We start from the raw sequence: 12,352 nt of genomic DNA on the forward strand, positions 1-12,352 counted from the left end.
GACGGGCAAAGCCCAGGTGCCAGGGCTGACTCGCTCCTGTCCGTCCCCACTCCGGGCACCGGGCACGGCCACCGATGCTGTGCCCACCGGCTGTCCCCTCCGCAGAGACGGCCAATCAAGCCTTCATTCATTCAACAAAGGTCCCCCTGCCACCTCTGTGCCAGCCACCCCAGGTGCTGCAGCTCCACAGTGGGCACCACCAGACGCACCCCCATGCCCAGGAGGTGGCTCCTCAGCCCCACCCACTCCCTGGCACCCCAACATGGCGCTCGCTGCACCATGCACAATCACCCCACCATGCCCAATCACCCCACTGTGCCCAATCACCCCACTGTGCCCAATCACCCCACCGTGCCCAATCACCCCACTGTGCCCAATCACCCCACTGTGCCCAATCACCCCATCGCCACCCCAAGGGCCAGTTCTGGATTCTCCTCTGAGCGTGTTGCTTCCGCTAAATTCCTCATTTCGGTGCCCACCCCCGCAAGGCTGCTTCCTGCGCCCATGCCGCGCGCTCCTTCTTCATTTCACATCCCTGCTCTCGTTTTGCAACAGCCCCGTGAGGGGGAGTGGCCGGCAGGGGGGTGTTGGCTCCTTTAACGAGGAAACTGAAATTCAGAGAAGCTCGGGGCCTGGCTCCAGGGCCGGGTCTGGGGGGGCAGCTCCTGGACCCTCTCAGCTCCTGCCGACCGGTCTCCGCCCTTGGGGGACAGCCATGTGCATCCTCCTCTCCCCGCGGTCCAGGGGGGCCGACTGTCTCCGTGGCTTAAAAAGGCCTCTGAGCCCGGCTGCCGTGGCTCAGTGGTTGAGTGTCAACCTGTGAACTAGCAGGTCACGGTTCGATTCCCAGTCAAGGGCACAGGCCTGGGTTGCGGGCTCGATCCCCAGTAGGGGACGTGCAGGAGGCAGCTGATCCATGATTCTCTCTCATCATTGATGTTTCTCTCATTCTCTCTCCCTTTGTCTCTGAAATCAATTAAATATATAAATATATAATATAATAATAAAAGCATAATATGCTAATTAGACCAGACAGCCGAACGACCTTCTGGATGACCTTCCGGACGAAGCTGTGGCGGCGAGGGCCGAGCCCCTTGCACGAAATTCGTGCACTGGGCCTCTAGTATATATATGGCTCTGAGGCCCAGAGACATGACGTCACCTGCCTGAGGTCACTATGCGTGGTGACATTTCAGAGGCGGGGCGTTCATTCCAGGGCTGTGCAATGTGAAAGCCCATGCTCTGAGCACGGGGCTCACGGAGGTGCCTGTGCAGGCCCCGGGGACCAGGGCTACCAAAGGCAAAAAAGGCTGATCTGTCGTCTTGCTCGGGATGCCAGACCAAAATACCACAGCCCGGGCGGCTGATACACTAGGAATGTATTTTCTCTCAGTCCTGGACCTGGAAGTCAGGGGTCGTCAAGGTGTCAGCAAGGCCGATGGCATCCTGCAGCCTCTCTCCTGGATTTGCAGACGGCCGCCTTCTCGTTGCCTCCTCACGTGGCCCTCCCTCGGCCTGTGTGTGTGTATCTGTGTCCTCATCTCCTCTTCTTAGGAGGACGACAGTCCTATTCGATTAGGGCCCATCCCATGACTCATTGTACCCCCGTCGCCTCTTTCCAGGCCCCATCTCCAAATGCATTCACGTGCTGAGGCTCTGGAGGCTTGGACGGAGCAACACCATCCAGCCCATCACAGTTTACAAAAAGGGGACGTGGTTGGGGGGCCACAGGAAGTCGGGACCCTGGGTGAGACGCCAGAGCTGGGTGGGAGGGGCAGCGGTGGGCAGGAGGACCCCGAGTGGCCCCCCAGGTGAGGAGGCCCGGCCGCCCATTGGAGCGGAGCGTGAAGGGGAGATGCGTCAGCGTTTCTGGTGAGGTCAGCGCTCAGTGACGTCCCTGTCGCCAGCAGGAAGAGCTTGCAACACGGCGCAGTCAGTATAAATAGGCTCCCTGACCACAGCACCGGGCTGTCCCCTCTTCCCGGGCCACGTCAGCCAGTTCCGCGTGATTTGGAGGGGAAGAGAGGGCCGGCTGGTTCCTCGGAACTGCTGCGTCCTCGCTCCCTGGCCCACCCTCCGCCAGGACAGAGCCTGGGGCGGCCTGGGGGACGGGCCACAGTGGCAGGCCACGCCGCTGGTCCCCTGAGTGGAGAGACGCTGGCCCCTGACCAGCGGGGTGGGAGTCGGAGACCAAGCCACTTGGGAGCCCAGTGTTCTTTTTTAAATATGTGTTTATTGATTTCGGAGAGGAAAGGAGAGGGAGAGAGAGAAACATGCATGATGAGAGAATCACGGATCGGCTGCCTCCTGCACGCCCCACACTGGGGATCGAGCCCACAACCCGGGCCTGTGCCCTGACCGGGAATGGAACCGTGACCTCCTGGTTCACAGGTCGACGCTCAGCCGCTGAGCCACGCCGGCCGGGCTGCGCCGTGTTCTCGATCCAGTCACAGCGCCTTTCTGAGCCTCCGTGTCCACTCTGTAGATGGCAGTGGCACAACTTATCAAGAGACAAGCAACCCAGTTCAAAAGTGGGCCAAGGGGCCTCTCTCTTGGGCCCTCGCTGCCAAGACGACCAGGAGAGGAAGGAACAACGGTCGTGCGGAGAAGGCCTGTTAGCGGCACCAGCTGCGCCGACGCGAGCCCGAGGACAAGGCCATTAGGAACCTCGTCCTTTGAAACACAGAAGAGGCCGCAGCCATTAGGGACATTTGCAAAGCGAGTGTCTTCGATGCCTGCGTGCTTCCCAAGCTGCGTGTGAACGTACACGGCTGTGTGGGCTGGGCCTTCGCAGAGAGGTGTTCAGGAGTCCTTCTCGTGAGGCCCGGAAGGACCACCCCCCCAAAAGCTCTTAGGGGAGGATTATATTTAACAAACAAACAAAAATGGCCCGGCCAGTGTGGCTCAGTGGTTGCGGGTTGGCCTATGATCCAGGAGGTCACACGGTTTGATTCCTGATCAGGGCAGGAGCCCAGGTTGCGGGCTCGATCCCCAGTAGAGCCCACGCAGGAGGCAGCTGATCGATGATTCTCTCTCATCATTGATGTTTCTCTCCCTCTCCCTTCCTCTCTCTAAAATCAATAAAAAATATACATATATAATTTTTTTTTAAATGGACAGAGGATTTGATTAGACATTTCTCCAAAAGAGAAAGACGAATGGCCAGTAAATACAAGCAAAGATGGTCAAGATCACTAGCCTTCAGGGAGATGCAAATCAAAACCACAGTGAGGTACCGTTTCACACCCACGAGTGGCTATAACACAGGCAGACGGGACAAGTGCTGGAGAGGATGTGGAGGAACCCCAGCCCCGGGGAGACAGGCTGTCAGTGCCTCACAGGGTTAAACATAGAGGTGTCAGACACCTCACTGTCTCACACCTAGATACGCCCGAGAGAACTGAGAACGGACGTGCACACACATGCTCAGAGCAGCATTTATTCACAGCAGCCCCAGCGTGGACGCAGCCCCAGTGACCATCAACAGAAATGGATTTAAAAACTGCGGTCTCTCCATACAATGGAATATCGCTCAGCCACGGAGAGGAACTGCGGGCGAGCCCTGAAGACATTATGCCACGTGAGCGTGGCCAGTCACAAAGGCCACGGATTGTAGGGTTCCCTCTCTATGAACCGTCCATAGAGACAGACGTGGTTCCCCAGGGCTGGGGTTGGGGGGGCCTGGGATGAGGGGTGGTGGCCGATGGACAGGGTTTCTTTAGGGTGATGAAATGTGTTTGAATGAGGTCGCGGCGATGGTTGCACAATCCTGTGAATACATAAAACAACAACACTGAGCGTGCACTTTAAAACGCCACGTGTGGTGGTATGCGAGCTGGACCTCTGTTTCTTAAGATGCCGTGGCAAGTGATCCTGACGGGACGGTCAGCGTGATTCAGTGAGATCGCGCTCGGGAGACCCGGGCCCTTAGTAGGCACTTTTTTGAACTCTTACCCGCCAGCCACTGGGCAGATGAAGGCTCACGTCTGCTTACGTCACAGGGTGACTGTGAGGACGGTTGGGAAAGACGTCGTTACATAAACCCCAGGGTGAGCAAGACTCTACCAGGAGGTCAGCGAGGTCAGGCTGGGCTGGGGGATGCTTCGGCCTGAGAACCGTCACCCAGCTCTTCTGGGACCTGGCCGTGTCCCCCTGCTCCCCGTGGTTCCCCCAAATTGGATAACTGATGCCCCTTCCAAGTGGCCCAAACACGTATCCAGGGAAGTACAGCAGAGGAGAGAGAGAGAGAGAGAGAGACAGACAGACAGACAGACAGACAGACACAACTCATTTCTGTGCCGGAACCTTCCTGTCCGGCTCACCCTAGACCAGCGATGGCGAACCTTTTGAGCTCGGCGTGTCAGCCTTTTGAAAAACCCTAACTTAACTCTGGTGCCGTGTCACATATAGAAATTTTTTGATCTTTGCAACCATAGTAAAACAAAGACTTATATTTTTGATATTTATTTTATATATTTAAATGCCATTTAACAAAGAAAAATCAACCAAAAAAATGAGTTCGCGTGTCACCTCTGACACACGTGTCAGAGGTTCGCCATCACTGCCCTAGACCTTGACCGGGCCCCTCTGCAGGGAACCCTCAAGCCAAAAGGCAGGTGGGGGCCGGCACATCTCTGAAGTGGAATGGCCAGGGATGAGGGGCTGCCCTGCTGTCCACTCTCTGGCCTGGAAGCCCCACTTCCACCCCCACCCCCACCTGGCCACCCTCTCTGAGCCCCGGGCCTCTGTGAGGTGAGAGGACAGGCGAGGTGACCACAACCCCACAGAGCCCCTTGGGGTCCCTCCACAGCCCTGAGCCCTGAGCAGCCATGGAGATAAAACAACCCTAACCATGAGCCGAGGACCAGGAAGTCTAAGGAGCCCTGTCTTTCCTCACGATGACAACACACAACGCCTGTTTTGAAACATCACATTCTTGCCAAAAACTGTTTGGTGCCCAGGCGTGCGCCCAGCGGTGACAGTGGGCACGTTTCCGGACTCTTCTGTGCGCCGGGCCCAGCGCCGAGCGTTTCCCACGGGCGAGCTCATTGAACCTCACAACCACCTCAGGAGGCAGAAATCGTCTTTATCCTGTAGGTGGGGAAACTGAGGCCTGAATGGGGGGGGGGGCGCTCCTGGCAGAAGGGCACACAGCTGGGAGGGAGCAAAGGCTCAACCGAAAGGAATACGAAGGGGTCTCCTGGGGGGAACAGGAGATCCTCTCCTGGGGTGGGGGAGGGGGGGTTGCCAGAGGCAAGGAGGGGGCGTGGGCCCGGAGGCCCCGTCTCTGCACGTCTAAAGATAGCGCTTTCATTGAATTCAGAACCCGGAAAAAGATGCTGTACATTCCACTTCCAGGTAACCGCACGAGGCCACATGCAGGCAAGACCCCACAGGCCCAGTTCAGAGAACAGCAGGTGTGGCAGGAAGTGACCAGAGAGAGAGAGAGGGAGGCGAGGAGGGAGGGGGACACGGAGCCACGTGCAAAATACTTTGCTGCCATTGCAGCCCCTCTGGACCGGCTGGTACCACACAGCCCCGTCCCACTCCCCTGGTACCCCATTGCCATTCGGGGAAGGCCAAAGTCATGACCACGGCCACCAGGACCTGCCCCTCCCAGCCTCACTCACACCTCTGCAGCCTGCGGTCCTCCTGGTCCTCCTGGTCCTCCTCAGTCCCTCGGGGAGCTGAATCCTCTCACCCCAGGGCCTTTGCACATGCTGTTCCCAGCACTCCACCTGCTCATCTGCCTGGACATCAAGGTCCAGGCCGAGCTTCACCTCTTCGGGGAAGCCCTCCCCGACCTGCCTGCACCCCAGGCTGGCTCGTGCCCCTGCTCCCCGGGCCCTCCCAGAGCACTATGGTACCCCTCGAGGGAGCACTCTTCAGAGTTGTAAATTTTTACAACTGTGGGCTTGTCTCCTCAGCGGACTGTAAATTCCAAGGATGTGCACTGCGGGTCTCTCCCCATCGCCCCTCTCGGGAGCACATCACCAGCCCTGAATGTAGTAGGTGCTCACTAAATCCTCAGTGAACGGACGCATGCACGGCCGTACAGAAGCCCCAGGAAAGGCGTCTGTGGCCTTCGGGGTGCAGGACCCGGACATGTCCCCATCCCACGTCCTCTAGAAGGGCAGGCCCACTGCGCTGCCAGGCGGGGACAGGCCCGCTCGGAGCCCTTGCCCCGCCCTCTCCGGTCGCTTCTCCCCAAGGAAATCAGAATCCTGTCACTCACGATATCCCGAAGCACATGACCGCTTTTTGGGGAAGCCCCGGTGTCAAAGACGCTGACGTCTTCCTTTATGGTGATTGTTCGGAAGCGCAAAGCTGGTCTTCCGCTCACTGCAGATGTTCACAGTTTCCTGGAAAACGAACTGAAAAAGAAAGAGACGAGGCATTTCCCCTGCTTCCTTTAAAGCATCCACTTCACAGATGCTACCTCTGTGGCACCCGACAGCCTCAGAGGAAGGGGCCAGTCTCGCCCGGCTGGTGTGGTTCAGTGGTTCAGCGTTGACCTATGAACCAGGAGGTCACGGTTCGATTCCCGGTCAGGGCACAGGCCGGGTTTCGGGCTCGATCCCCAGTGTGGGGCGTGCAGGAGGCAGCCAATCGATTCTCATCATGGATGTTTCTCTCTCCCTCCCTCTCCTTTCTCCTCTGAAATCAATAAAAATACATACTTTTTAAAATAAAACGAAAAAGGGGCCAGTCTTCATATGAAGGGACAACCCTAACATGTTGAAAAAAAGACAAATCAGGGGCTTTTTAGTCCCTCGTCCAACCTGTACTTAAGTGACTCACTGTGTGTGTCAGGCCCCAGCCCTGGTGCAGGGGATCCGTCGTCAGCAAGAGAGACAAGCCCCGGGGGCGAGTGAAGTCACTCTGAAGGCCTTTTCGTACCAGGCCTGCAGGGCGAACAGACGCACACGCCGGCGTCCAGCACGTGGAGGGGCCTGGAAGGCCCGTTTGTCAAGCTGCCCGTTCCTGGTGCCCGGCCGTGGTGGTAGCCTGGGGTCTAGCAATGCGCCTGCGTCCTGAGCAGGACCACCAGAACCCTTTCCCAGGACTGACGTCAGACCCAGGAGACACGCCTCCCTCGCGTGCCTGGGTTTCTGAGCCAGGATCTCACGGGCCTGTCCCCGTGGAAAGCTACCTTCCAATCCCACGGGGCAGGGTGGGGTCCTGCCAATGGGGCGGGGCAGCCAGGAAGGCGGGGTGACTTCCCTGAGCCTCTGGTCCCTGCCTGAAGCCCAGGCCAGCAGGCGTGTCCCGGCCGCACGGGATGTGATGGCTGTCTCTCTTCTGCCGGCTGGACTGGTTCCCCGGCACTTGAAGGGGGGCGTCCTTAGTCCAGCCACAGCGTGAGGACGGGGGCAGGAGGGGCGGAGGGCATGTGGGGGGGGGAGTGGATGGGCTCCGAGCCTTTTTTTCTTTTTTTTAATCCTCACCCAAGGATAGTCCCTCCATTGATTTTGAGAGAGAGAGGGTGGGGGAGAGAGGGAGAGGAACATCAATGAGGAGAGAACCGTTGATCGGCTGCCTCCTGCATGCTGGACAGTAGGGTACACATGGGCACGTGTGTGACCGTGAAAACACAAAAAATGCAGATGCATGTGTGCTCTCTCACACACACACACACACACACACACACACACACACACACAAAACTTCCCCAGCCACAGTCAAAAGCACACAGAAATATATACCACGTACACTCACCTGTACACACAGCCACATATGCACACTCCAGACACACACACACACACACACACACACAGACACACACAGGACACATGCAGAGATGGAGCCAGGCACACAGCTGACGCCATACACAATCGGATGCACGTGCGGACACACAGACCTACAACAGACACACAGGCACATACCGGGATACACTGACACTTGGACACGTGTAGGTGGACATACACACACTTCCTGCCAAAGGAGTTATCTATCCTGATGCACATACACGAAGGCCTGTGAGTGGAGTGCGGCTCATGCATCCACTTGGCCGTGACCATGCCCCTGCGAGGGGAGCTCCCCGCAGCCCCATCGGAGGCAGCCCTGGCCCTGAAGCCCCAGCACCGGGCTGGCCTGGGAAAGTGACACACATCACAGCCATTGCCCAACACACCCATCCGGCGGGCCCAGGGTCAGGGAGGAGCCAGGGCCAGGCCTCGCGTGCCTGCCCACGCACGCGTTGCCACCGGCAGCAGACACCCAGCCACCAACGCAGACAGCTGGGATTGCGAGGGAGCTTGCAAAATCACCCCATCCCTCAGGGTTCAGCTAAAGTGCCCCGGCCCCCGGGAACTCCCCAGGCTCCTTCTTTTTTGAGTTCCGGTTCTGCCGCGCCCAGCTGTGCGGCCTGGGGCAGGTGGCCTCACCTCTCTGTGCTTCATTTCCCCGTGTGCTAAGGGGGATAAAGAGCATGTGTTGAACCCACGAGTGGATGGAGCCCCCCACATGGGGACGGGGACGCAGCGCCCCAGGCTCAGTCAGTGACGGGCAGACTGCGCTCCCCCTCCTCATCCCTTCCCACCCAGGGGAGCCCTGGGGCCGGTGCAGCATCACCAAGGTGTGCAGTTCACTCTCCCCTCCACATAGGACCAAGAACCCAGCTTTGGAGCAACTTGGCAAGCATGGGACCACACGGCCCTGCCCGGCAGGGGAGGGGGCGAGGACTAGAAACCCCGAGTTTCTGCTTAAATATCTTTGAGGAGGACTTAAGAGGTCACTTCCTCTGTACGGGCATGAACATCAGAGAGGGTGGAAATGAGCCGCCGACTCTCCCTGCCTGGGGTTTCCTCATCTCCGTCCCCACCCACCCAGGAGCCCCCCACCCAGGCTCACATCCTCCCTGCCGATGCCGGACACCAGGCTGGCGGTCGGCTGGAGGCTGAGCACCTTCCCACTCCCCGAGGCACCGTGGGCAGGGCCCGCCCAGGCCGAGGCTGCCACCCTGATGACGACAAGCAGGGACTCCACAGTCTGGGCCTTGAGCCTCGCCCGGGAGAGGCTGTGCTGACGGGACAGGTGCACTGGGGCTCCCGGGGCTGGGAGGACAAGGACGTGGGCTACAGGCCAGCAGGCGCCCCCAAACCCGATCATGAAGACCCCAGCTGAGCCCTACCCCAGGCCTGGGCTGACCAGACTCACTTCTTTGCCCTAAAACCTTCCAGGGCCCGGGTGGGACAAGGACATGGTTCTGTGAGCCCCCACCTCAGCCTGGGACGACTCCAGGCGTGTCTGATGACAACATCCGGGCACCAGCAGTGGGTGAGGCCCAGGGTCAGATCCGAGTGTCCCCGGGCACCTCCGAGGCCCGTGTGCCCGCCCCAGTGGGACTCGGTCTCCAAGGGCAGACGCCCCTTTTCGTAACTCGCTGAAGGCCGAGAGCTGGGAGCTGAAAACCCTCCATCCAGACACCCACATGAAGAGACACATGGGCACGCCGATCTGAAGGCCTGGGTCCGAGGCAGGACAGCCCATGGCATGCCTGGCCCCCTCACCCAGCTGCCTCCCGGGGGCAGCTCCAAGAACTAACTGATGTTGGGTTCGAGGCAATGGGTGAGGCCTGAGGCACTTGGAAAGCCAGGAGGACAGAAACACTGAAACCAAGCAGGGACTCGGGGAGACAGACCGATGGATGGACCCCAGAGCTGACTGTGGGGCCAGGAACTCTCCGGCTGCACATCAAGGAGCCCTAATAATTTTGGCTCTAAAACCCCCACCTCAGCCCAGGACATCGCTCGAGCCCGGCAAGGTCTCGGACGGGCCTCACAAGGAGAAATGGGACCCACTTACCCCCCCCCCCCCCCCCCCCCCCACACACTAAAGCTGCTTTTCTGAGATAGCCTTGAGCTGGTTTTTAGACAAACTATAGAGAAACGCCCCCTGCCCAGGGCCATGGGGCACAGGGTCCTGAAGGGGCCGACTCCTGTCTCCATGCACTTGGGGAAACCGAGGCCCAGGGCAAATGCCTGGCCCACGGCCCCTGACTGCCCACTCACCAGGCCTGGATGCGTCTCAGCTCCTCTGATCTGCAGGCCCCCAGGTCCCCAGGGCCAGGGCGGGCGCACTGCCAGAGGCCGGGCCCCCGTTCTGACTTTTCTGGGGAGCCACCGCAAGCTGAGTACGACGAAGTCACACCCTTCTTCCCTTCCTGAGCGCGGGCGGGCCTGGGCTGAGGGCACCTGATAACCCCCCGCCGCATCTGTGGGGCCCCATCAGGCCCCAGTGGAATCCCAGCTCGCAGAGCGGGAGGCGGCCCCTCCATGACAGGAAGCGTGGGGCCAGATGTGCTGACTGAGCCTCTGGCCCAGGCGTGCAGCCATCAAGAGCGGAGTGGGCCCTGGCTGGTGTGGCTCAGTGGATAGAGCGTGGACCTGCGGACGGAGGGGTCCCAGGTTTGATTCCGGTCAAGGACACATGCCCAGGTTGCAGGCTTGATCCCCAGTAGGGGACATGCAGGAGGCAGCCGATCAATGATTCTCTCTCATCACTGATGTTTCTCTCTCTCTCCCTTCCTCTCTGAAATCAATAAAAAAGATATTTAAAAAAAAAAAAGAACGGAGTGGGCTCCAGATGGTCCCCCCACACACAGGCATCCTGCCCCCCTGGACAGGGAGTGCGGATTCGCAAGTTCCCACTGGGGCTGGCCCCCTCCCCGCACGGTGCCAGGAGAGCCCTGGGGGCAGGAACTGAGGATCTCCTGGCCAGAGGGCCTCCTGTAAAGGACAGGCAGACGCGGGCATGGTCCAACAGCAAGCAGGCAGTGGCCCGGAGGAAAAGGGGTTCCTGGGCCCTCCGTGGGGTGTCACCACCAGTCAGCCCTGCCCATGGTGGAGGGAAAGCTGGGGGTCCCCAGGCAGGAGGTCTTGGAGTTTCTACCCGTGTTCAGGACCTTCTGGGCTATTCTGGGAGCAGCAAGGAATGAAGAAAGAGCCCAGACTTCAGGGCCAGGCGGCCCTGGGTGGGAATTGTGTGACCGTGGCTAAGTCACTTCACTTCCTGAAGCTCCGATTCCGCATCGACAGTGGGATGGTACACGGGGAACCAGCACCGCAGGCAGTGGGGCCCGAGGTGGGGTCAGACAACCCCAAAGACCACAGCCCAGCCTGGACACTACAAGCCCTTTATTAACAAGTTGGTAAAAAAAAACAAAAACAAAAAAAAAAAGTAGAGAGACGTAAAAATACTTTTCTCGAAGGCCCCCTGAGGGGAAGGCACTGTCAGAACCCACCTGGTCAGGGAAGACAACCCAACCAGACACAGAACGGAGAGCAGGGCCCTGTCCAGGGAGCAGCCCCGGGTGCTGAGGGGTGTGGCTCAGCCTCAGGCAGGGAATGTGCAAACGCCGAGGCTGGGTGGGGAGTGATGGGTTGAGGGCTTCCCGGTGGAAGCCCAGAGCACCGTGTTCCCTGTGTGGGCAGACACGCGCGTCCACGTGAGAGCCGGTGCCTGCACGCAGCTTATACAGAGAGGAGGGGGTCCCCCTGCATGAGTGGGGGAGGGAGGAGAGGGAAGTGGGCTCACCCAGAGCTTGGGGAAATAGCTTAGAGAAGTCTCTGGAAGCCTGGGGGTGAGGGGCGAGCGCAGAGGCTGCGGCTCCCCCGTGGCCTCAGGAGCCCAGGCCCTCCTGCCGCCGCTGGAGGACTTCGATGACGCTGTCGATGCCGTCCTCGGGCACCTGTGGGCAGGTCGGGGGAGGAAGGGGTCACTCTCCTCCCTCCACCCTCCACCCTCCTGGGCCTCAGCATCCCTTTGGGAGCCCCTTCCCCCACCCGGGGTGCTCACCAGGGCGTGGTCGAAGTTGAAGGTGCTGATGTAGTAGGCAGAGATGTCGGCCGCGGCCAGGGGACCCGCGATCTGGGCCACGATCCCACATTCATCTGCGGGTGGAGGAGGGGTCCATGTGGATCACGCTGGTCGCTCCACAGGCCCTTCCCCAGCCCCCCACGCACAGGGGCGGCGCTCACCGAAGCCCAGGGGCTGTCCTCCGATGCGCACCATCCTCCACAGCTCCCCCGACGAGCTGGTCAGCAGCAGGTCACTGGGGAACCTGGGGAGGCAGGCGCGACCGGTGACTTCAGAGTCTGACGCTCCGCCTCCTTCCTCCCTGGGCCGGGCTTAGCAGCGGCGGCCCACCCTCGGTCAGGGGTCACGTACTTTTTCTGTGTCTCCGCATCCATGACGATGGAGATGTAGCCCTCGATGAGGGAGAAGGCAAAGAACGTGATGGAGCTGGGTCCCGGCTCGCCAGGGGCTGCCTCTTTGGGGGCACTGGTGATGGACAGGAGGCTCAGGTACTCTGCTGGGTCCCAGGCCCACTCCATCCCCCTCCAGTCGG

The 12,352-nt window shown here is 59.9% G+C and overlaps 1 protein-coding gene across 1 annotated transcript in view; it reads right to left on the minus strand.

Annotated features, from left to right (window-relative positions):
* Positions 1-11,123: 11,123 nt before the first annotated feature.
* The window catches only part of GATSL3 (GATS protein-like 3), a 4,142-nt gene continuing 2,913 nt past the window's right edge, over positions 11,124-12,352 (minus strand). The window contains exons 6-9 of the mRNA XM_005869819.2: positions 12,172-12,285; positions 11,982-12,064; positions 11,800-11,894; positions 11,124-11,692 (exon numbers count right to left, since the gene is read on the minus strand). Coding sequence (XP_005869881.1) covers positions 11,624-11,692; positions 11,800-11,894; positions 11,982-12,064; positions 12,172-12,285 — 361 coding nt within the window. The 3' untranslated portion in view covers positions 11,124-11,623. The remainder of the gene's footprint in view (positions 11,693-11,799; positions 11,895-11,981; positions 12,065-12,171; positions 12,286-12,352) is intronic.

This window comes from Myotis brandtii, unplaced genomic scaffold, assembly GCF_000412655.1.
Source record: "Myotis brandtii unplaced genomic scaffold, ASM41265v1 scaffold303, whole genome shotgun sequence".
Lineage (NCBI taxonomy): Eukaryota > Metazoa > Chordata > Mammalia > Chiroptera > Vespertilionidae > Myotis > Myotis brandtii.